At 37.6% G+C, this 24,251-nt stretch overlaps 1 protein-coding gene across 3 annotated transcripts in view; it reads left to right on the forward strand.

Annotated features, from left to right (window-relative positions):
• Nucleotides 1-24,251, forward strand: part of dennd1b (DENN/MADD domain containing 1B) — a 167,531-nt gene that overhangs the window by 72,785 nt on the left and 70,495 nt on the right. For 2 of the 3 annotated variants that reach the window (XM_015601283.3, XM_022669762.2), the window contains exons 6-10: nt 7,303-7,372; nt 10,392-10,472; nt 13,034-13,093; nt 17,644-17,697; nt 18,931-19,041. In XM_015601283.3, coding sequence (XP_015456769.3) covers nt 7,303-7,372; nt 10,392-10,472; nt 13,034-13,093; nt 17,644-17,697; nt 18,931-19,041 — 376 coding nt within the window. The remainder of the gene's footprint in view (nt 1-7,302; nt 7,373-10,391; nt 10,473-13,033; nt 13,094-17,643; nt 17,698-18,930; nt 19,042-24,251) is intronic. The other variant, XM_022669761.2, reaches the window with a different exon arrangement.

The following is a 24,251-nucleotide window of genomic DNA, read 5'->3' on the forward strand; positions in this document are numbered from 1 at the left end:
ATATTAAGATGCCCATAATATTGAAAAAATGTTGCTTGTCCAAACAAAAATAATTATCAGAATGGGCCTAATAATAATAATAAACCTTTTTTATATATTTCAATATTTCAATTGAACTTCATTTTTAAATAAAAAATACACTTTTTCAAGGCTTTTTCTGAAACAATAAATACTTCTGTATTAACCAGTAATCTGTGTTTTTTACCATACTGACCTGTTCCCTAAAATATTGATAAGTATTGATATTTTTATGAAATACTAAATATAAGATATAAAACTTTGGATTAGAGCATTTAGTTACTGAGCTAATGTGTAGTTAAGATAAGAACTGGTAAATATATTAAGGTAATTTTTTCAAACCAGCAATATTACACTAACAGAACAGCAGCGCTGCAGAAGTTATTTAAATGTAGCAGTGCTGATTGTTGATTGCTGGTGTGAAGCAGTTGTAGCTACAGTTTCCAGATAACTCCATTCCTGCCACCCAAACCACAGACTTCTTCTAAAGTTTTCCTGCTACATTAGTGAACACACTTCTAATAGTTTTGCACAATATTAAGGATGTGTTATTTAATCGACATTAAATTGATGTAATCAGTGGTACTGTATGTGTGACTGATTATATATTGAGGAGTTGGTTAAAAAACGTCACACATGATCCTTCCAGAGCCTTCAATAACTGTATATTAGGCATATATTAGGCATATTTAGGTATATTTTGTTTGCTAACCTCAGAAAAAAAAACCCCAAAGCATAAGAAATATTTTTAAGGGACAAACCAAACCAACACCCAGTAAATCAACAGTTTACTGAAAAATCAAATTCATTATTTACTTTGTTACATAATCACACAAATATTCTCCACAGATAATTTCATATTAAAGAAGTTTGGCTCTGTAGCTTGGCAATGTATAGCTAAAAATATTTTAGGTGTCATAAGGCTCTCACCTTAAAACCATAATGTTTTTGACATAGTTTCGGAGTCAATGAGGTCGTATGCTGATGACTCGTCCCGGCCCTATCCGAGATTCAGTTTGATTTCAGAAAGTGTTGCATATGATCCTTACAAATGGTGATGGTAATGCTTTAGATGCCTAATCTGTAAATAAATAAATCAATCAATCAAATCAATAAAACAAATTGCTGTTGAGGCCTACATTTCTCACACTCACAATTTTTTCCTCTTTCAATAATCATTATCTTTTTATATAAGAATAATTCCCGCTGTTCATAATGTTATGTGCAGTGTGACAAGATTGTTTTATCGTAAATATGTACAAAAAAAATGATACCATTAAAAAATTATGAGTTTCTTTGATTTTACCAAATTGAAAACCACTGGAATATAATCAAGTGGAAGATGGATCAAACCAAGTTGAGCTGCTTGAAGTTTTGCACCAGGAGTGGCATAAAGTTATCCAAAAGCAGTATGTAAGACTGATGGAGAAGAACATGCCGAGATGCATGAAAACTGATTAGAAACCAGGGTTATTCCACCAAATATTGATTTCTGGACTTTTAAAACTTGATATGAATATTAACTTTTTTTCTTTGCATTATTTAGGGTTGGGAAGTTCTTTTTTTGCATCTCTTATTTCAGCCATTTCTCATTTTCTGCAAATAAATGCTTTAAATGATTTTTATTTGGAATTAAGGTGAAGTGTTGTCTGTAGTTTATAGAATAAAACAACAATGTTAATTTTAGTCAAACATATACCTATAAATAGCAAAATCAGAGAAACTGATTCTGAAACTGAATGGCCTCTTATTGTTTTTTCCAGAGCTGTAGTTTATGTCCCAAGGGAACAAATGCTAAAAAAAATAATTTGCAGTAAATTCCTGTTATATTAGTGTACCATGGTTATATGTGTAGTTTTTTTTTAAGCTACGGTTAGAGATCTCCCTTGTCTGTCACCTAAAATCATCTTTTGCTTCATCCCCGGTCAATTTGTAGCATGTTACCATAAGTAGCCGCTTATCAGGGCTGTGTTTGTGGTCATCCTGGCCTGGGGGCTAACGCCGGGCGAGGAGTTGCGAGTGGTCAGATTAGCCGGTTTACTTTTCAAGCAGAGCTGAGAGTTTAAAAGGGCTGGAGAGATTGCTTCGCCCCGCACGTTTGGGAATGATGAATGTTTCTCCATCGGAGGATTTGTGGAATACAAACACATTTTTACCCACTAACCCGTGAAGAGATTGAGGGGGGCTTCACGTCTCCAAGTTATTTGAAAGGTTGGGAAGGGGGGGGAGTTAGTCTACAAAGTATCCAAAAGTGGTGTAATTTCAGTTTATTACGTTGAAATAAAACACCATGCCAGCATTATGTGAAAGGTATTCCTCCCTGGACATCTTGATAAGCTAAGGTTCGCTGCTCATACAGCAATAATTTATTTGGCTTTAAAACAAAAGATTTACAGGCTCTCTCATTTAGGAGTATAATGAGTGTTTGGGTTCTTCCAGGCCTGTCGAGCCTCTCTGACAACAGGCACTCCTATTTAAATCCCCTTCACGAGTGAAAAATGGAGGATTAGCATCCAGGAGCCTCGCGTTTTAAACAAAGAGGGCGAGGGAGATAACCATTAGCTTTGTTACGCCCGACAGAACAGGCTTCTTCAAGGTGTCAGGTGATTGCCATATCCCCAACGACGTGTCATGCTGACCAAACTGTGATGGCAGCCTCTGTTTCTACACACTTACTGAAAGCAGGGGTGGCCTGTAATGACGACATGTTATTGTTATAATGATGAATGATGTTCTAAATGATTTTCTGGTTGAATCTTTAATGAATATTGTCAGTAAAGCTTGAGTATTGTCATTAGATAGGTAATTAAATTGGAGTGGTTCTAAGTAGAACCATGACACTTCAGAAACATCTTTGGATGTTTAGATGCTGCTTTGCCTGGTTAATGATTATTCTTCACATTGGTCACTGGGTCTTGATAAAACCTTGGTGTAACTTTAAAACATGTTTACACTGCAGTATATGCTTTGTCTTGTGCAGTGTGCAATGCAGTTACATTAAAAAAAAAAGGATTTTGGTGCTTGATACAAAAAGAAAATTCTTTTTATTTTCAATTCCATTACATATCTACCAGGGGCAGAATGTTTCATTCTGATTAACATTGTGTTTTATTATTATTAACATGACATGTTGAGTCACTGGCTTCTGGTTCTATTTAGTGAAATCCCTTGTAAAAAATATGTGAAATATTTTTGTGTTCAGTATAGAAAAATAATGACTAATTACACAATACATGTAGCTTATTGGATTATCATTAAACATTTATTTATTTAAAAAAAAAAGTTTTCTCATTTTTTACAGCCTTTAAAAGTATATTAGATCAATTTTGATTGCCAGCCTCAAAACATCGTATATGAGAAATATTTGAGAAATAATTTTACCATATCATTCACCTTTGATGCTCTACATTTAGAATTGATGTTGCCATTATGCACCACAAATCATTGGTTAGTCAGTCTCATGTCTAAGAATTTATGCATAATTATCATTGTTAATTTATAACCATTTTATGCCACTGATATAATGAATTGCATTACAATGCAATTACATCCATAAATGTTCAATTACTACTACTATATTTTTTATGTACTTTTTTATTTACTGCATAAATTGCACTTAAATAATATGAAAAAAAAAACAAAAACATTTTTTAAAGAGAATTAACATGCTGTCACATTCCTGTTAATGGCCTCTGCTTGCTTAAAAAAAACGGGCAATATTGGGTTTTGGGGGCAGCCCAAATTTTTTGAGGTCATGTCCATATATTGTACGGGTAGTCAATAATGAACTGTAATTATGGTGACACTTTTTCTGATTAGAGCTAAACTAAACTAAAGACTAAACCACAATCAATCAAGCTGCCAGCTCTGTATATTGTTTGAAAAGCTTAAAGGGAAAATTGTGTACTTTTGATCAAGATTTCTCAGTCTATCAGTCTTTTAAAGTTCTAAATGCATGAAGTACAGGATCTGTATTGAGGGTTTTTGCATAGGCATATTTCATTAAGATTGAAATGAGGAGGAGTGACCTGGTTTAGGAGAGTCTTCCTGCGGACGTCAAAATATTGGCATGTTAAGAGCTGATTGTTTCAGGTTAATGGTCATTCAGACTTCTAGCTCTCGCGCTTGAGCGCACTTCCCTGGGAACGGCCCCGGCATTGGCCGCCTCTGCGGATTTAGCGATATGAAAATTTGCATTACGCTCACTTTATTGTTTTTCTTGTTGTCTGTTAATTCCAGTCTGCCGGAGCGCTCACTGACCCATGCAATGAGAGGAGGGGGGGATAAAAAAAAAAGACAGAAAGAGAGAGAGAACTCCCATCAATCCCCTGTCTGTCTGTGCTGTAGCTCAGTGAATACCTCTTTTCTTTTTTTTTTAAATGATGATTAAATAATAATGCTAATAAATTAGCCATCTACCTTACGTCATTTTTTTTCTTCCTTATTCTGTCAGTAGAATAAAACTTATTTTATCCACACTGATGCAGATGAAGGTAATGAAGCATTTGTGACAATTAGACTCTCAAGACAGCTCAAGTGATGTAATCAGTCTTGATTAAAGTGATAGTATGCAAGTTTTGGAAAGATTTGGGGATTAGAGACGTCTCTGGTTACAATTTGTAACTGCACAGAGTCGAAATGTGCAGTTCACTTTCTATAAATGTCATCTTTATTAGACGTATTATAATGCATTCATAAGGCATAATAAACATGGCTAAAAAAATTTATAAAAACGCATAACCCATTATAGCCATGTTTATTATGCATTATGACATGTGATCATAATACAGTATAAGCTGTGATTACAATATATGTATGTTAAAATAGTGTATATCTATCATTAATAATCCCACAATGAAAGTGTATCACTTTACTTTGAACGCATAAAGACCTGTTATAATACATTATAAGTGACTAAAACTAATATTATATTCAAGACAAAAATAATTCAGAAGTGGTTCAAATTTTTTTAAAGCATTATACAGGGTGTGTATATAAGGAGGCAGATTTTTTAGTCATAATGCATTTTGCAAGCTGGGACTGATCTACTTTAATATTGGCATATAACATGTTATAAACACAGCTATTAATGTATTATGATCATAATGTGTAATAAACATGGCTATGATGGGTTATATATTGTTATAAATACAGCTCTGGAAATTTTTAAAGAGACCACTTCAGTTTCTGAATCGGTTCCTCTGATTTTGCTTTTTATAGGCAAATGTTTGAGTAAAATGAGCATCTCGGCATGTACTCCACCAGTTTTACACACTGCTTTTGGACTAACTTGTGCCACTCCTGGTGCATAAATTCAGGCAATTCAGCTTGGTTTGATTGCCTATTTTTTTTGCCAGAGCTGTATGTATAGCCATGTATATAATGTCTTATGAATGCAATATTATGCGTTATGAGCATGTTTGAGTTTTATAAAGATAATTTATAGAAAGTGTTTCCAAATGCTTTTAATGCAGGTTATAGGACTTATAGAAATTGCTGTGTGAAGTTTTGTGTGTTTGAGTATATTGTTTTGTTTATTGTGTTTATTTAGAAAATACTGAAAAATGTTGCAGGGACGGTTTAACCAGGACTATGAAGCTATTAATTAGGATAATTAATAATTTATCATTCAGTCAGTAGTTAGAACACCATTATTGTAGACACATTGATGTGGATAAAGGTAGTAAAGCATTGGTGACAACTAGACTGTGTGGCCCAAGTGATGTAATCACTATTTCTCAAGTCACTGCAGGATTTCAGATCGAGCAAAAAAAAATGTGAAGCTGAAATTGAGCCTTAAAACTACCACTACTGCTACTACTACTACTGCTGTCTGCAATGTTTCTTTTTTAATAATGATTGTATAGTAACGATTCATTGACCAGTTACAGTACATTATTAAGTTGTTTTTCATCATCATTCAGTTATAAGTAGTTACATTTATTTTATTTTGTATAAATTAATGCAGATGAAGGTAATGAAGCAATTGTGACAATTACACCAATTGACCTAAATTATGTAATATCTATTTGGTCTCAATTAAAAGTGTGATTTCAGAAAAAGCCGAAAAAATGATATACTGAAATAAAGCCTTAAAAATAAATATATAAATAAACAGGCCTAGCAGGCTGTCTGCTATGTGTTTTTTTTGTTTTTTTTTTTCATTCGATTGCGTAACAGAATAAATGGTGTGTGTTCTTGCAACCTCTGAGCCAAAACAAAATGTTGGCCCGCTTCCACCTCCAGGATCCATGTCAACTTTGCCAAGAATCTGTCAAGCTCAACAAAAAACACAATGTTGCAGATACATGATACTGTATCTCTTGGCGGGGTATGGTGTGATTAGTTAAACCAGAGATACAGTATAATTTATTCTTCCTTACTATTTTTTCTTTCTTTTTTTTTTTCCTCTTCCCCTCTGTTTATTTCCAAGTGAGGCTACGCTGAAAAAGGGCAAGCTATGAGAAAAATTCTAGGAAAACGTCCTCACGCCCTGGCTGAAGCACAACGCCTGGTTCTCTGCTGCTGCATCTGGATGCAGCATGCTTGTAAAGCGTTGCATCCCTCCTTCTTTCCCCTTCCTCTATACTTCCTCGTTTATTACAGGCTACAGTGGCCCAGTCATGTTTTTGTTGAAGAAACCAAATCCTTTTATTTACCCTCCTTCTCTCTCTCTCTGAACCCCCCTCTTGTATCCTCAAAGTGCAGTCTGGACTGGAATGTTTAAAATGCGGGTGCCGGCAAGTGTAAAGAATGTGATAATAGGGAATGCTGGTACTGTAGCTAAAAACGCTGGAGGAAGCCCAAAGCCACTAGGTTAAATGTCAAGGTGACATACTCTAAATTTATCTGGTGTGTATGTGTGTGTATAAATACACAGCATGTATGATTTTAGCAATCTCCCACTTCATGCCTCAAGGTATGTTCTCCTCCACCAGTCTTGCACACTGCTTTTGGATAACTTTATGCTGCTCCTGGTGCAAAAATTAAAGCAGTTCAGCTTGGTTTGATGGCTTGTGATCATTCATCTTCCACTTGATTATATTCCAGAGATTTGCAATTTGGTAAAATCAAGAAAAAACATCTTTAAGTGGCTCTTTTTTTTATTTCCCAGAGCTGTATATTGTCCACCTCTACTCCATGTGCGTTTATTACAGGTGTATTCCATTGTAATCCCATTGTAATTCCATTGGTCTCCACATCACCTGACCTGACCTGATGATGATGATGATGATTATGATGATGTCTTCTTTTTGTTTTTTTTTTCTGTCTGTGTCCTCACAGCTATCTCCCCTGGTTTGAGATTTACTACAAGCTGCTAAACACTCTCGCAGACTACCTAACCAAACAGCAGGTGAGTTTCCTAAAGTCTGTCAACTCTTTCCTTTCCCTTTTCCTTTTCTCTTCCTCCCTTATTTCCTGCCTTTTTGTTTTTTTGTCTTTTTCGGAGGAGCGGCGTTGGCGGCGACGCGCCAGACTCTGGTCACTTTCTCACATTGGCACTCTGAAATGCTAATGAGGGCTTTTAAAACTTTTCTCTGTGATGTCAGTGTTTCATGTGGCTGGCTGGAGCTCTGCTGAGCAAACTGCTAATGTCACAAACGCGAAAATTACCCCGCTCTGCTCCATCCAGCGCCGGGGAGCGAGCAGCTGCCGACAAACCAGACTCGGCCGCTGCACAGCGAGGGAAGAGGAGAGGCGAAAGGAAAAACATCAGCTGTACAGCTAATCCTGGGTCGGTTAGTCAGGCGGCGCTGGCTGGCTGGCTGGCACTCGCGCGCTTCGCTTTGCTGTGTTGTTGACATTTAACAGACCAAACATCGAGCAGGAAGTCAATCCGCAGTGATTTACTGGAAAACAAATCGCTGGGAAATGCGTCGTGCCAAACCTTTTGTTGTTGTTGTTTTTCTTTTTTTCTTCCTCTCTTTTCTCCCCCCAAAAAAGTGGGTGCACTACATACTGTAGAGTTACTGTACACACACACGCACACAGAGGGAAAAAAAGAGAGTTTTGGGGCTGAAATATGCAGCTTTTACATAAGGGAGGGGAAAGGGTTTGGTGGGTGTGGGGTATTGTGGGGTGTTTTTGGGGGGGGGGTGGGGGCAGTGTTTAAGACAGCAGGAGATGGAGGCTGGAAGTTGGAGCTGCGGTATCAGTGGGCTGTCACACAGCTATGTTTAGCAGAGCTACTGAGAGAGAAGTGAAGGGGACGAAACCTCCTCACAGTTAACACAAACAGATCACAGGCTAAGTACACTGGGAGGAAAAGAGCGCAGGAAAAGCAGCAGCGCATGCCCCGCATCATCAAACCACCCACCACGCAGCCGCCACCGCCGCCGCCTCTGCTCACACTATCTGACTGTCTGACTGTTTATTTAGCAAAAAAGTTCACTACACTCACTCGCTCACATTTATTATATTTCATAACTCTTAACCCTTTAATAAGACTTTCATTATATACTTTTTGAGTGATGCATCGTTAGTCAGTACTTTTCTGTTTTTTTTTGTTTGTTTGTTTAGTTAGATAGAACCTCAAAAGTCCCTTTTATTATGTGTTTTTGCAATTTTATAAAATTGACCCTTATTCAATATTATTTATATTTAATATCTATAAACCACTTTTATTAGTGTATTTTTACATATTTTATTTTTATATGTACCCTTAGTTTTATTTATTTATTTATTTAGTCTATTTATTTATTTATTTGTTTGTTTATTTATTTATTTACTACTCAGTCCCAGTCAGTCTGTTAGTAAGTTAGTTACCATGCTTATATAAACTTTATTAGTGTCGTCTATGAATTGAATTATTAATTTTAAACTCAGTTATAGTTTCATGTAACACTTGTCTGCAGATATTTTCCACATTAATTATATATATATATTTTTTATAATACCTTTTAATCTAATTTTATTAGTTTCATTTATTAGTATTAATATATTTTACAACCATTATTAGACTTATTTTGTGATAAATTTCTTACGAAGCTGTTAACTGCAGATATTTACTTTTCTATAAGAATTTTACTTTATTTTTTTTATAGTTTACATTCATATTCATTTCATTTTATCTGTCTATGTGTTTTAAGTCATCAGCTTATTTATTTATAGTATTTATTGCGTTTTTTTGTTTAAAAACACTCATCTACCATCCACATTTAGTCACATTAATTTTTATAAATTTATCTATAAATATTTTAACTTGGAAGCACTTTCACTGTTACATAATATGAAGAATCTTTAATTTATTAATCTCTGTCTGTTTTCTGACACATATTAGCAACTTTAATAGTTTTATGATTTTTCAGATTTATTTCATTTCATTGTAAACTATATTTTATGATTGTGTGAATGGTGGTATGAATTTGTGATGCAGTATTTACTACAGTTAGAGAAGGAGTTTTGTTTTTCCTGGTTTTGTATCTTATTCCCTTGTTTGTTTCTGGACTCTCAAGCTAAGTGTGAAGGCTGCGCGGTGTGTTAAATGAATTGGAGTGTGTGTGGCGAGTGTGTATGCGCCCGGTTGCGCTTGCGCGCGGTGTGGCGCAGCGCGTGAAGCCGAGGTTGACTGACGAGGGAGGACAAGAGCGATGACTGTTTAAGGCGAGGGGAAATGAAGTGTTTCCCCGGGCTGTGTTACTGACCATGCGTGTGAGCATCTGGCCTATCGTGACAGCAGCCCGCGCTATGCTAAAACACACACACACACACACACACACACACACACACACACATATATACACATACAGATACAACACAACACAAAACACACACACACACAGTTCTAACAGTCCTCTCCAAACAACTGATCAGAAGGAAAGCCTTAGACAGTTTTTACTGCAGAAGAAACAGAAGACAACAAATGAACAGAGTAGATATGAGGACCCCTGCTGTTCCGTGCAGCTCGGCTGCTGCTGCTGCTGTACGGGACGTGGAGTTGGGCAGGGTAAATTTTGCCCTCGTCTGAAGAGCTCGTAAAAGGCCAGCGTTATAATCCCGGGGCCTGTTTTGTGGCCGAAGCTTTTCTCCAGTGCCTTCTTAAAGCCGCCTTCCCCGAGCGAGGGTCTATGCTTAATTACGAACAGCCGATGTCGGCCATAAATCATGGCCGGAATAATAAGCGTCTGCCGCGGCCTAGCTTACCGTCTCTTAACCTCAGGATCGCTCGTTAAATGTGTGTCCGTCGGATGTTTTTCCTCCCCCTCTTTCGGCCTCGCTACAGGGATCACTTGGGCTCTAAATTGGTCACCAATTGCAGTGATACCATGCTGTATTTTTTATATTAATAAAAAAATAATAATATACTTGCTTTGCTTGTTTGTCCCTTATTGTAACCTCTTATGCCTTTTCTTTCTGTTTTCTGTCTTTCACAGGAAAATTCTTTGAATGATATGTTGGAAAAGCTGCACGCTCTGCCTGTGCCCAAGCCCAACACACCAGTGAATCTGAGTGTGGTAAGTACCAGAGCTTTAAACAAAACCCACTTTTATCATATTTTGGATATTGTTGGAAGTGTTCTATGTCTAAAATCACACAGATTAAGCTGAAAATAGTTTTCAGGAACCACCTGTCAGTCCCTAAAGTTAATATTGATTAAGTTTATTATCTTTGACACTTTGTCTAAACGTATAACTAGAAATACAGCTGGTATTTTGCTCACTTGCACTGCTTACATGCACTGTGATAGAGCGGTTACATAACTACTATATGCACTATAGAATAAAGATATTTATGCGGTAATATTCACAGAAGTATAAAGTATTTTTTTTAAATATTTCATAGTTTATATGCCTGTAAAAGATGGTAGTATTACAGAACAGTACCACTGCAACATACTTAAAATTGTACATAAAATTGCACATAAACAAATTTGCGTATTATGCAAAAGAAAAAAAATGCAGAAGCATAAGGTATATTGTTAAAACATACTATGTATATATAGATATGACTCTGGATTTTGTATTTAAATGAGAATTCATGAAAATTGAATATTTAAATTCAAGGTGAAATTGAATGTGTTCTTTTAATGTGTCATTTAGTCTATACTTAATTTTCTGTAAATAATTATAAAAATCAATAATCATCCATTTGTGTCCGTTATAGCATACTGATATATTTAAGCTGAGACTAGAAGGTTAATATAATTCATTTGATTAGTTTAATAACAGTTTTAATGTGAGTTTTAAAATGGGATAATTGAGATCTTGATACATCTTAACATGTAGAAGCTGTCAGAGGGAATCTCAGTAGATAGAAATTTGCTTCTTTTAGAAATCTGTAAAGAACTCCTTTGTGTGGCTGGGATTTTATATTTTACACTTATCCTAAACTGAAATATAACAAGGTTATGTTTGCACCACCTTTACTATAAAAGCTGCATGTAATGATGAAGGAGGCTGCTTACTATTCATAAAAAAAATAATATTAATAATAATAAAAATAAATAAATAAATAAGCTTTATTTAAATGTAAAGGAAACTATAGCTTGCTCATCATCTTTAAATGGTTGTTTACGAATAAAAAAAAAATAAGTTGTTATGCAAGTTGGTATGAACTAAAAATCCAAATCGTTATCGAGAATCGATCATGTATGTGGAAAAATATCAAGATTATTGTTTATAAAATATAACCCAGCCCTAATTTAAGCTATATTTTGATTTAGTTTGAGTTTAAGAAAGAAGTGGTGCTTATGTTTTCTACATTTTGAGTTCATGCTTACTTGTACAATTTTATGTATACAGTATAATAAGGTCCTATGCAAAGCCAGAGACCATTCTTCATTTACTTAAAATAAATATATAAAATAAATATATTTCTGTATGTTCAGAAGGAAAGACAAACTTATAAAAAATAAATAAATATACTTTTTTTTTTTTTTAAGTTTTTAATGCAGGTGTGTGAGTGTTATCCACACACGGCCAGTGTGACTGCAGATTTTCAGGTTCGTTTGAAGGCTGATGAACTCATTAATAAGTGGAATCAGTTGGTTCCTTTGTTCTTAATCAAATCAAAATCAAATCAGATTTATTGTCACATCCCAGAGTACAGGGGTACAGGTGATTAAAATAGTTCCCACAGTATGCTGAGAGAAATATTTAATATTTACAATATAGAGTAGAAGACTAAAATAAAATAGAAAATATACAATTAACTTAAACAATGTACACCGTACCTAAAAAGGTAAAATATAACTAAATATATAAATATTACAGTAATATATAGGTGTGGAAACAATCTAGATAATATGTGCAAATCTAGATCTAAGTAGATCAGAATATACAGCTCTGGAAACAAAAATAGACCAAATTAAAAACCTCTGGAATGTAATCAAGAGGAAGATGGATGACCACAATCCATCAAACCAAGCTGAACTGCTTGAAGTTTTGCACCAGGAGTGGCATAAAGTTATCCAAAAGCAGTGTGTAAGACTGGTGGAGGAGAAGATGCCAAGATGCATGAAACCTGGGTTATTCCACCAAATATTGATTTCTGAACTCTTAAAAATTCATAATATGAACTTTTTTGTTGTATCAACCATTTTCCCTTTTCTGAAATATATACTGATAAATAGCAAAATCAGGGAAACTGATGTGGTCTCATACATTTTTTTTCAGAGCTGTGTGTACAGTATCACATCAGAAACATCTCCAAAATGAATTAAATGAAAGATAGGCTTTGTCTCTTTTTGCCGTACTAAATATATATTTGTATGGTTCATATTAATAAGTATTAACCAATCATTGCTTACTGTTTTTACATGCAGCTTTTAAACAGCATTAATTTATTGTTAAAAGGTGGAAGTTAATATAATTAAACCTCGCAAATCCACTTTCACAAAGGAAACAAATTACAGCAAGAGGTGATGCTATAGCAGAAACTGTTACCTGCATTAAAGACTGATATGTGATTGTTGTGGTGGTGTGTCTAAAGTGAGTGATGACACTGTAAAAGAAAAACGGCTGATTTTCTCATTCTGAGTGTGAACCTTTTTTACTCTCTCTTCTCAATGTGCAAGAGCAAGTGTTTGCATATTGCCAGTAGGCAAGTTGTGAACGATCCAGGAAGCCAGAAGCCGGTGAGTGGAAAGTGAGCGAGAGTGGGAGAGCATGAGAGAGTGAGAGTTAGGAAGCGAGGGAGCAAGTGAGCTTCTGATTCTGATGCTGCGGTTCTAATTGCACGGAACGTTTTGCCAAAGAATCCAGAGCTGTCTCTTTTAAATTTGGCAAAAAACAAACCATCCTGGGTGTTGGGTGTCTTCTTTCTGTTTCTTCTTTTCTGGATAACAATCAAACTTCCTAAATGATTAATGCTCTTCCATGCTGCTGTATTCCCTTTTCCAGTATCAAAAAGATTCTTCAGTTTAGCGGTAAAAGCGAAAGGCACTTGTCCTCAACAAATCCCCTTGATGCTTCTCCTGATAGCCCATATTTTTTTGTTTTATATAAATATTGCACAGAAAAATGCTTACAGAACTCCTGAAAACTATGTGCTGAAGATTAGGCAACATCATATTGTTTTTTCCAATTTTTTACTGTCTGAGTAATTCATATTGTGCCTCAAATTGCTCACCTGTACTCAACTCTCAAAAAGATGTCAAAAAAGTTTAATTTTTTCTAAATTGTGCCATAGAAAAATTGCTATTGGTTAAGAAAGTATACTGCTAAAAACCCAAGGCATCCCCTGCAGCAGATTCTATTCAGGACATTACTGATTTAAAAATGAATTTGAAGATGACAAAAGGCAATTTTGTGATTTTTATTTAAAAAAAAAAAAAGTTTTTTTTTTTTTTTTTTATACAAGGGAGATCTCTGGTTCGAATCCTGTTCATGTAGCCTGCCATCAGCTACCGGAGCCCTGAGAAAGCACAATTGGCCTTGCTCTCTCTGGGTCAGTAGATGGCACTTTTCCCCCCTCATCACTCCTAAGGGTAATGTCGCTCAGCACAAGGCATCTGTGAGCTGTTGTATCGGAACCGAGTTGCTGCGCTTTCCTCCGAGGGAGTCCTAAAGAGTGGGTTGGGTAATTGGTCGTGTAAATTGGGGAGAAATTGGAAAAAAATGTTTTTTTTTTTTTTTTTTTTTACAATTAAAATTAGGATTGTCAAGAATGTTTATCAAACATGAAACCTTTTTATGTAAGACTTGAATAGAAATCCACAAGATATATGCATGTAATAAAAATTTATCATAAATGTCTGCTTGTACGATTTGAATTAAGGCTGATCGATTAACTAAAAAATATCTCCCTAGAAACATACTACCACATGTAAAGTCACGTGACTTGTCTCTGTCCAGTCTTCAGCATGGAAACAACATGGAGCAAAACTCCAACTGAGCAACTGAGCCTTAATTGTAATCGAGGTTTAAGTGAGGTTTAAACAAAAGCACAAAAAACACATTTTATTGTTTGTGAAGAATGAAATAAAGAAAGAATAACCAGTTGTCTTAAAGAGAGACGTTATTTGTTAGAAGGACTCGAGATACTAATCGTGATACTGTTTCGTGGTCATATGACCGAGCACTAATTTGATACTTACTGACTGTTCAGTAGGGGATTGTTGTCTTCAATAAAAAAACCCTAATGTGCCCTTCTTTTTTAAGGATGTAGATTGTGCTTTAGGCTGCTTCATTTGTAAAGGCAGTGGGATGTGTTAATGTGGAACGTGGTACACTATTGTACCTAATCTAACCTTACCTAGATCTTTCCAAAATATCTCTTTTTTGTTGTTTTAAACTTTGTCTTTGTCTTTATAAACCCTTTTACAAAAAGGGACATCCAAGAATCAATTGAATCATCTCTGAATTTTGTATTAGAGCCTCAGATATGAGGAATAAAATCTCTTGTAGATGGTTCTGAAAAAAGGCACTTAAAGGTTTCTACAGTTCTAAAAACCATGGACTAGTTTAGAAAACAGATGAACCTTTAAATATTTTATAGAACCCTTTTTGCTGAAAGTGTAAAAGAAGAAGAAATTCTTTCAAGTATTAAGAATGAAAGGTCAGGACGAGGAACCGGCGTCAGTCAGTCAGTCATGTTCAAACAGCTTCCCACCCTCGTCTCTTAGACCGCTGGCTTGGTCCCTGGCAGGCGAAGCTGAAAGTTAAGTGGGTAAGCCGCTATCTTACGGCGTCGCTGAACAGAGCTGCAGTCTGGACGTGGCAGCAGAAAAGCCTGGTCCAGTCATCAAAGGGGATTTCTTGCGAGTTGCCTTTCGCTTTTAAGTCTGAGTGCTGAACGCCTTCTCACCAGGTGGTGGGTTCACCTCTTCTTCACGTTCCTCTGCAGCTTTCAAACGCTGGGAAAGGTGGGAAATGGTGAAACTGGGTTTGGAGATTTGCAGCGAGGGGCTGTGGTTTTCACTGGTTCTGCTGTGGGTTCAGCTATGCAGAGAGCTGGACTGCGTGTGCACGGGAGGCGGAGGAGTTTGGGGGGGGGGGGTGTCTATATCTAGGATCCTTCTCACACCAGGGAGAGCAGCAGCAGCAGCAGGCAGGCAGAGCACAGTGATAACAAGCTCTCTGATAATGTGTCATTTTTATAAACATGGCTGCAGAGCGCCGGCCACGGCCAGCTGGAACTGCAGCTCACAACATGCAGGCCAATCAGCCGCTCTGTGTGGGAAAATAAACACGCATATGCCTCAGCACTGATGGGGTGATGATGGGTGGAGCTTTTCATTTTTTTTTTTGGGTAGTAGAAGGCGGGGTCAAATATTTTTCTGGATTTACTTGTGTCTAAATATATGCACATATTTGTGTGCTAATTATATTAAGTGTGCAAACTAAACTGCAATTCAGCACAATATTAAAGAATGCTCCAGTATTTCTGTTTAATTATTTTACCCACAAGATCCAAGTCAGCCTTCTACCCTTTGAACGGATTGATTAACCACATGCAGACAGTAAGCAAACTGTAGCAACAGTACTGTGCAAAAGTCTTAGATACGTGAAAAACACATTTTAAAAAGCAATTTTTTTTGGAACAATGTCACACACATGTTGTATAGTATTTTTTTTTTTACTTTTTGAGAGTATGAATCTGGCAGTTTTATATTCTGCCAGAATTTTATAATGAGTGGACCAGTAGAAATGCTCCTAAATGACTTGAACTAAAATTATTTTACGATGACTTTTATTATTAACATCAGTATTATTTGTTTTTACCCCCTGCTTAAAAAAGTTGCAATTTTAAATAGTTTTAAATAAGCCTCATAAAATATTTCTTGTTCAAATTCAAAGTTTCTCACAAACATAAGCTCAGCTATTCAGAGATGTACAAATATACAAAGTCACCGAAATACAATCAGATGTTTCAGACTATTTCTCTGCGTTTAAACAGAGTTGTTGAGAAATTCTGTAATCGATTTGTGCATCTGATTGTCCATCTGCATGTTTTGACTAAAACTGACCAATGAAAACAGAGGTCTTGCTTACTTTAAAGGCTACATTATTCTGAGTTATTCTGCAATTGTACAGTAGGCAAGTCCTAAGTAATTTCCTAGATGGATGCACAGATGGGGCATGTTGGCTATGTTTAGGTGGTGAAGATGAGATTCTCAACTGTAATTTATTATTGCACATAGATTAAGAGACTTGACTCAACTTGACTTAATGGCACGTTCACCAACCAGAGAGGATTAAATCATTGCACAATACTGTATATTGTCTCTGTCCAATAAAAAACATGTCTCCAAAGCAGCCACTTTACGGGATAAAGATAATACCTTCTTAACTTTAGGTAGAAATCAACAGAAAAAGAGATTATTTCAGGTCATTTTGGAGAATTTCTACTGATCCTTTCATCAATTAAATTATGAAGTAAACTAAAAATCTATAATATAGCATTTATATGCATACTGTGTACAAACCATACGTACACACACAGTATACAGAACACAAGGCTTGTATATAAATAAACAATAGTTTTCATTTGATTTTCCCTCAGTCCAATTAAGCTTTGCTGAGTTTAAATAATTAACTCAAATCAAGCTCTATTGTTTTTTTTTTCCTCTTTCCCGTCGGACGAGCTAAACTTGCTGTTGTTTGTAGAGCATATGCAAAGGCAAGAGAGAGTTGAACCCGATGCTCAGCAACAGATGGGCACTCTTCACACACAATGAGGCACGGCCTAACCCGGGAAGATAGAGGGAGAGAGAGAGCGAGGGAGAGAGAGAGAGAGGAAAACCACGCAGGCAAACAAAAGCTGTAAAGTTAGTGTGCAGTGTGGGGATCTCTTTCTCGGGAGCTTCTTTGATCCAGACATTAAACCTGCTCGTCTTGTTCAAACGTGCGCCGGGCAGACCCCTCTGATCCTGTGGAAACAGAGCTGTTGGCTTTCTGCACGTTAATAAAGACTTTCTCTCCCTCCCTCCTTCCCTTCCTCACCTCCTCTGCCAGTGTCCGCGGGGGGATCCGTTCTGGTGTCGACTCTGGTGGCTATATGGTGTGTGGTGTGCATAATTAGAAAACTGCTTCATCGCCTCTGCTACATTCATCTGTCGTTCAGATGCACAGCGACTCAGAGGAGGATGAAGTGATGAAAGAAGGGTGTTACTGCTCTTCCTGTCCAGTCTGACCATTCTGACCATTCTCTTTCTGTGTTCCATGTGTTTTTTTTCTTCTGTAGCACTCCTACTTCATAGCCCCAGATATTAATGGACTTCCCACCATCCCTGAAAGTGTAAGTACATAAGTCTTTAAAGGAGAACTGGTGATTTGGGGTGTAATTAAACATGATAACGAATATGAACGTTTGTCTGATAGCCCACCTTCATTCACCCCCAGCATTCCAAAATTCAGCGCTTTTAACCAATGCTCGCAACAGGCTTACAATGCTAGTGATAGGGGCATAGAGTTGTCCATGCAAAGAAATCACAATTTTTACACCATTAACAAGCTCAAAGTGGCTCAAAACTTCATTGGTAGAATTCGAAGGGGTCCTGACATTTATACACACACAACCTTCTAGTGTTTAGTTTCTAGTGTCTAGTTCTCTAGGCACCGCCATCTTGAAATTAGGTTACAATAAGTTGACTGATGAGCACAGAGGAACAGATTGCAAAAAACTGAAGAACACAAAGTTATCCAGCGCAAACCGTGACTACATCTGTGGCCGTGTCTGTTTGTTGCTTCTATTTACTGCCACTGACGTTTTGACTGTTCCACTTAAACTGGTGGAAACGCTGGCTGGTTTGCTGAAAAGCACCACGGTTCTTATCACTAGAACGGAATTGGTTCAAGAACCAGAGTCTTTTTGATGAAAAAGTGCTCTTAGTTGTGCCCCCAAAAACATATTTGGTTCCAGATAGAAAGATATAAGAATGGAGAACTTTTACATTTACTTATGCTCCTTTAGACATTTGAAAAGACACATCTACACATGTCTATATAAAAAAAAAAAACTTGGTTCTGTATGGAGCTAAATGAATTTTTCCATGGCATCTCTCAAATGTTCATTTAGTTTTTAGTTAAAGCATTATTTTAATTATAATTAATATGTGACGGTTACCTTTAGAATGTGTAGTATTGTGTCCTATAACTTTTGTAATATATTTTGTAGGGTATTAACAAGTAAATATTGTGACATACTGTATTCAACTGTGATACACTTCAGAAATGGATGGTTCCATCCATCTGTTCCCCACTATCAGGCCTCATTCAAACTTGCCTTAAGAAGTACACTGGCCAGTGTTCAGTGTCACTCACAAGATAACACCTCACAACTTACACAGGTGTAGCTCTTCCCAAACATCCCCTGGAGGTAACACTTTACAAATAATTTACATACTGCTATCCCATGACTTTTGGCATGTCAGTTTGTTTAAAGTAAGTATCATATCAAGCTGTATAAAGGAATTCTCAGCACTCAGTAAAGTTGAATGTCTTCACAGCACAGCGTTTATTTTTCTTTCAGAGGAATCTGACGGAGTACTTTGTGGCGGTGGATGTGAATAACATGCTGCATCTCTATGCCAGCATGCTTCATGAGCGGCGCATCATCATTACCTCGAGCAAGCTTAGCACTGTAAGTAGCTTCCTCTGCTTTCCTCACCCTTATCAGAATTTTCATCACTTTCTGAAGAGGGGTTTTATGGTCTCATCAGTGTGTTTCTGTTGGAAATTGTATTACTGTTACTAAATGCTGGAGGGCTGCATTAATTCTTCAAAGATGTGTTGCTGTCAGTGTGCCTCACATTATGTGGTTGTGTACAGTATATTGTCTGTATTTCTGCCTAAATATGTCAAGATAAGTCCTAAAAGTAAATACAGAGAACACAGTTAAATATTTATGTTCTTCTTCTTCTTATTATTCTTATTCTTCTTATTCTTATTCTTATTCTTATTATTGATTAGTTACGTGAAGCTACGTGGAACAAACCTCTAGCTGATAGCGCCCTGGCTTACCGGAACACTCAGGGTTCCTCAATGTAGCACCGTCAGGAGGCATTTACTAGCGCTAATGCTGCTGCTGCTGCACCCAGCCTTAGTTGAAATCTGGAATCTAAGCTTACTGTAAATAATCGGAAGCTCTTTACTCACCCAAATAAACCGTTTTCAGAAAAGAAATCTGTAGATTGACATCCAGTGCTCGTTTGACTTTTTTTTTAAGAATTACTGTTTTGTTTACTTTGTTTACTTCAAACTTAGCTTTACTCAACTTAGTTAACAAGACCTGCTGACATAGAAAGAAAACATGGCGACACCCCTGTTCCTTACTAGTGTCTTATAATGCGCCTTATGTATGAAAATAGACCAGAAAATAGTCGTTCGTTGATAGTGCATTGATAGTGATAATTCATTTGGTTTAAATAAAAAGCTTTATAATTGCTATAACACTGCATTCCTACCTGTGAAGCATGGTGGCAGTAGTGTCATGGTTTGGGCCTATTTTGCTGCATTTCAATTCAACTGTAAAGTGTACAATTTTCACTTTTACTGCAGATGAGGTTCATACACTTATTTTTCTTTTACATATTGTGTTTGTATTTATAACATTCTAAGCATACCATATGATCCACCTAGCTTCATACATCACACAAACAAGCAGGTTTCTAGACCTCTTGCTTCATTTCTTGTCTTTATGTTGTTGTGCTGTAATGTCAGACTGGCTTTATATTATCGCTTATTACCGTTCCAGCTCTTTCGCATAGTTTCTGTCCAGCTCCTCTTCCCTCAGAAAGGGAGTGGAGGCTTATCACGTTGGGGAAGGGGAGCAGGGGGTGGTGGTGGTGGTGGTGGTGGTGGTGGGCCGCAGCCCAAACCTTCAAGACTGTGGAGGGGAAAGGAGCGAGTGATGTCAGGCTAACGTTATCTCTGCGTCCTGCGCGGTTATCTGTAGCAGTACAGAAAGCCAGCTCGGCCAAAGCTCCGGAACCGGCAGCCTCCGTCGGGATGAGCCAATCTGTGGAATATTTCACTCCTCCGGGCCGCCGCCATCATTCCGCATGCTCACTGACACGAAGGTTTAGAATGTGTAAATCATTAGCTTCTTAAGTTAAGATCGCTCGCCCCCACACACACAAAAACCCTTTTTTTGTGTGATTTACTGTTTTGCAGAATACGAGGGCAGCCGACCTCCAGTTTATGAAAGTAATATGCCAACAGAGTTAGTATGAAGTCTGGTGTTATTAGTATTTCCTTTAATGTAAGACTTTAATCTTTCTCAATCTTAAACCCATCAGATTTATTTTACTAGAATTCAGTCATTGATCGAGTAAGGTGGAAGCATTAATAACATAATGAGGCAGTGAGTGCCTGTATTATTATGCTTTGCTCTACTAAATGTGTCTTATAATATTAATTGTTCATTTAGACAAGACTGTTTTGTTCCATTTTCTTTTCTCGATATGATACCATAAAGGACCTTGCAGACTATATAGGAGCATACTAATTCCTTTTGAGAATAGGATGTTTTTGAGTGACAGCAATGTTATAAACACTATAACCTACTAGGATTTTTTTTTTAAAGCGCACATAGCAGGTAAGCTGGCAGACTTTGTTTGATGGAGGGATCTGTACTTTTAAGTAATGATTTGTGTGTTTCTATTGTAGTTAAGCATGAACTAGCTTGTTCATGTTTTGCCATTTAACAACAACCTAACACATGTTTAGGAAGCTAATGTTTTATGAATTGTCTGTAGAAGTGTTTTAAATTGATCATCTGAGGATCTATGATAAACAGAAAGACGATACTATGATATTATGAGAGTGTCATATATGCGTGGTAGTTGAAGAGAGGAGTGTGTATGGTAGAGTGTGGTCAGGTTTGACCCTGTCCTGCTGTCCTTGCAGTGAGCTAGCGGGATAAATAAAAAGTGAGGGATACATAGAGAGAGAAGGAAAGAGAGAGAGAGAGAGAGAGATAGACATACATTATGTATGCTTGAGGCTGGCCCTCTGTGTTTGGGCCCCCGGTGTGTACCTGCTGTGTCAGTCTAGCAGAACATGGGTGCAGACTCGCCTGTGTTGGAAAGCAAAGGAATAAATCATGATCTTACAACAATGCATCAGTTGACTTATCGCTGTTTCGTGACCAGAGGTAAGGAGTACCACTGTTTTAAAGCCGTGTCGCCTGGCTCGCGAGCGCAGCCGCCCGTGCAGCCTTGTCATATGCCAGTATAATTGTGCTGCATCAGGCGCCCTCTAACTAGTCAACTGGGAGGCCCCTCGCGCGTTTCATCCGCGCGACCCCCCTCGGCCGGCCTCGGGTCCTGACAGCAGCCTTCTCATCATGCTGTCAGTGGTATGCTAACAAGAGCTGATCCTGTCTTGGCCTGTGGTGCTAGCCACCGCAGTTACTTTTGGCCTCAGACTTCTCACTTCTTTTTCTTTTTTTCCCTTCTCCTTCTTTCCTCTCCTCTCCTTTCCTCTCCCCCTTCCCTTACTTTCTCTTTGTCAGTTTCTCTCTCTTTTTTTTTTCTCTCTTATTTTTCTGCTCGGCGGTCTCATTTCTATGCCCTCACTGAGCTATCTATCTCTCATACCCCGGCTTTGATAGTTACTTCTATACTTCTCGTCCCGTGCCACTTCCTCTCTTCTTCCCCATGTGTGCCGCTACGGGTATGGACTATTATTATCTCGTGTTTACCTCTCCGTGCCCTCTCCGCACCTTTCCCCCCTCCTTTTTTCTTCTTTCCCAGTTCCACCTGCATCTTAGCGCCGTGCTAGTCTTAGCGGCATGCTAGTTTGTCGACAGGAGCCGGGAAAAGGAGGCTGTGGTAATTGGGAAGCTAGCAGAGGGACCACAGGAGAGCAGCCTGCCGGCTCACAGTGGCTGCCGCGCGCTCCGGCATTGTCACCCCCTTGTCACACCGTATCACACCTTCCTTCTGCCCCCAATCACAGCGATGCTGCTGTCTGCTGCGCTGCTCTTATCAAAGATCAGGACTTTTTCCCTTTGTCGTCTTTGTCTCTCTTCCCGAGGTGTTGCTATGGACACATTCTGTGATGCAAAGGCATCGGGAAACTTATTCATATGGTCGTAAACGACTGCTGCTGGTGTCTTTAGGCCTGATGTCAAGGCAGCCTACAACCTGCGGTTATCTTAACCTGCTGCAATGGAAAAGACAGTGGGCCTGATGGTGAATCTGCTTTAGATGCAGCAAGGAAAGTTCCCAGTAACTGATCTGCTGATCCAGTCCTGTCATTCCATACGAGTTTAAGGAACGCTGCTGAATTATTACATTTTTCCTCCTTGGAATCAAAGCCCTCTGTTTCCTCAAGCACTGCATGTCACTCGCTCTTAAAAACGGCAAGTCTTTGACGATAGTAATATGGTGAGACCTTAAAAAAAATAATAATAAAAAGGAGCATCCTCTAGTAGATAGTATTAGCTGTTTTAATGTATTATTTCGCGTCTTAAACTTTATTTTTCTTTACCAAAAAGAACTGCTACTGGTGTTATTAGGCCCAACATCAAGGCAGTCTGCAGTTATCTTTACCTGGTGCAGTGGAATATATACATGGTGGGCCTGATGGTGAATCTGCTTTAAATGTAATCATGGACAAATTTCCCAGTTACTGATCTGCTAATCCTTTCGTGTCTTTCCAAACGAGTTTAAGGAATGCTACTGAATTACTACATTTTTCTCCTCGGAATCAAAGTGTACTGCTTTCTCAAGCACTGCAAGGGCATAATAATAGTACAAAGACATAGTACTGAAAGACACAGCGTCCCCTTGTGGATTTCATTAGTCCAGCATATATCTGCCAATTGGAAGAGATGGTACAATCAAGTTAATTTAAGTTTAGCATCTACTTTAATAAGATATGGTGACTCAAATGTGCTTTACCAAACAGATGAGCAGACGTTAAAGGATTATAAGCAACTGCTATGGGTGTCTACAGACCCAACTTTAAGAAAGCCTGTACCCTGTATCCAGTTTATTCATTCCATACAAGTTTAAGGAACTCTGCTAAATTACATTTTATCTCCCTAGAATCAAAGCCTGCTGCTTTCTGAAGCACTGCAAGTTCATAATGATAGTAATGGGTGTGGTCTTCCAAAAAGATCATACTACTGAAAGACACAGCGTCCGCCATTGGCTTCTATTAGCCTAGCATACATCAACCAATTTATAGAGATGGCTCAATCAAAATTAGGTTCAACACCTAGTTTAATAAGTTATGGTGACCCAAATGTGCTTTACCGCACAGTTGAGCAGAAGTTAAAGGGTTAAACATGATTCTGCCCTTAATTAGGAATATTTTTTTCTAAGTTTTCAACACCCAATCCTTAGGAAAGTTCCCAGTAACTGATTCACTGATCCGATCCTGTCGTTCTGTATGAGTTTAAGAAGCTCCTCAAGCACGGCATGTCACTTGCTCTAGGAAAGGCAAGTCCATAATAATAGTAATAGGGTGAAATCTCCCCCCCCCAAAAAAAAAGAAATTGCCCGTTCCTCTTGAGTGGAAATTTGCAGGTCCATTCCTTTGAGCATAGCTTAAATTCTCGGACACTCCGAGGCCTATTAGGCTCTTTCAGCTCATTCCATGTCGCTCCCAGGCCTATGCCAGCTCAACCTTGACACTTATCTATTTATCTATTTGAACATCCGTCCCTCTTGACAGGACTGACTTTTAAACTCAGAAGTTTTCGTTTTTGGGATGTGTTACACTTTTTTAACCCTTTAACATCCTTATTAAGGAAAAATCCATGTAATACTTTTTACAGCAATAATAAAAACGTTAACTGCATTTTTCGCACTATTTAGTGCACTAATGTGCACTAAAAAT

Source organism: Astyanax mexicanus, chromosome 16, assembly GCF_023375975.1.
Source record: "Astyanax mexicanus isolate ESR-SI-001 chromosome 16, AstMex3_surface, whole genome shotgun sequence".
Classification (NCBI taxonomy): Eukaryota; Metazoa; Chordata; class Actinopteri; order Characiformes; family Acestrorhamphidae; genus Astyanax; species Astyanax mexicanus.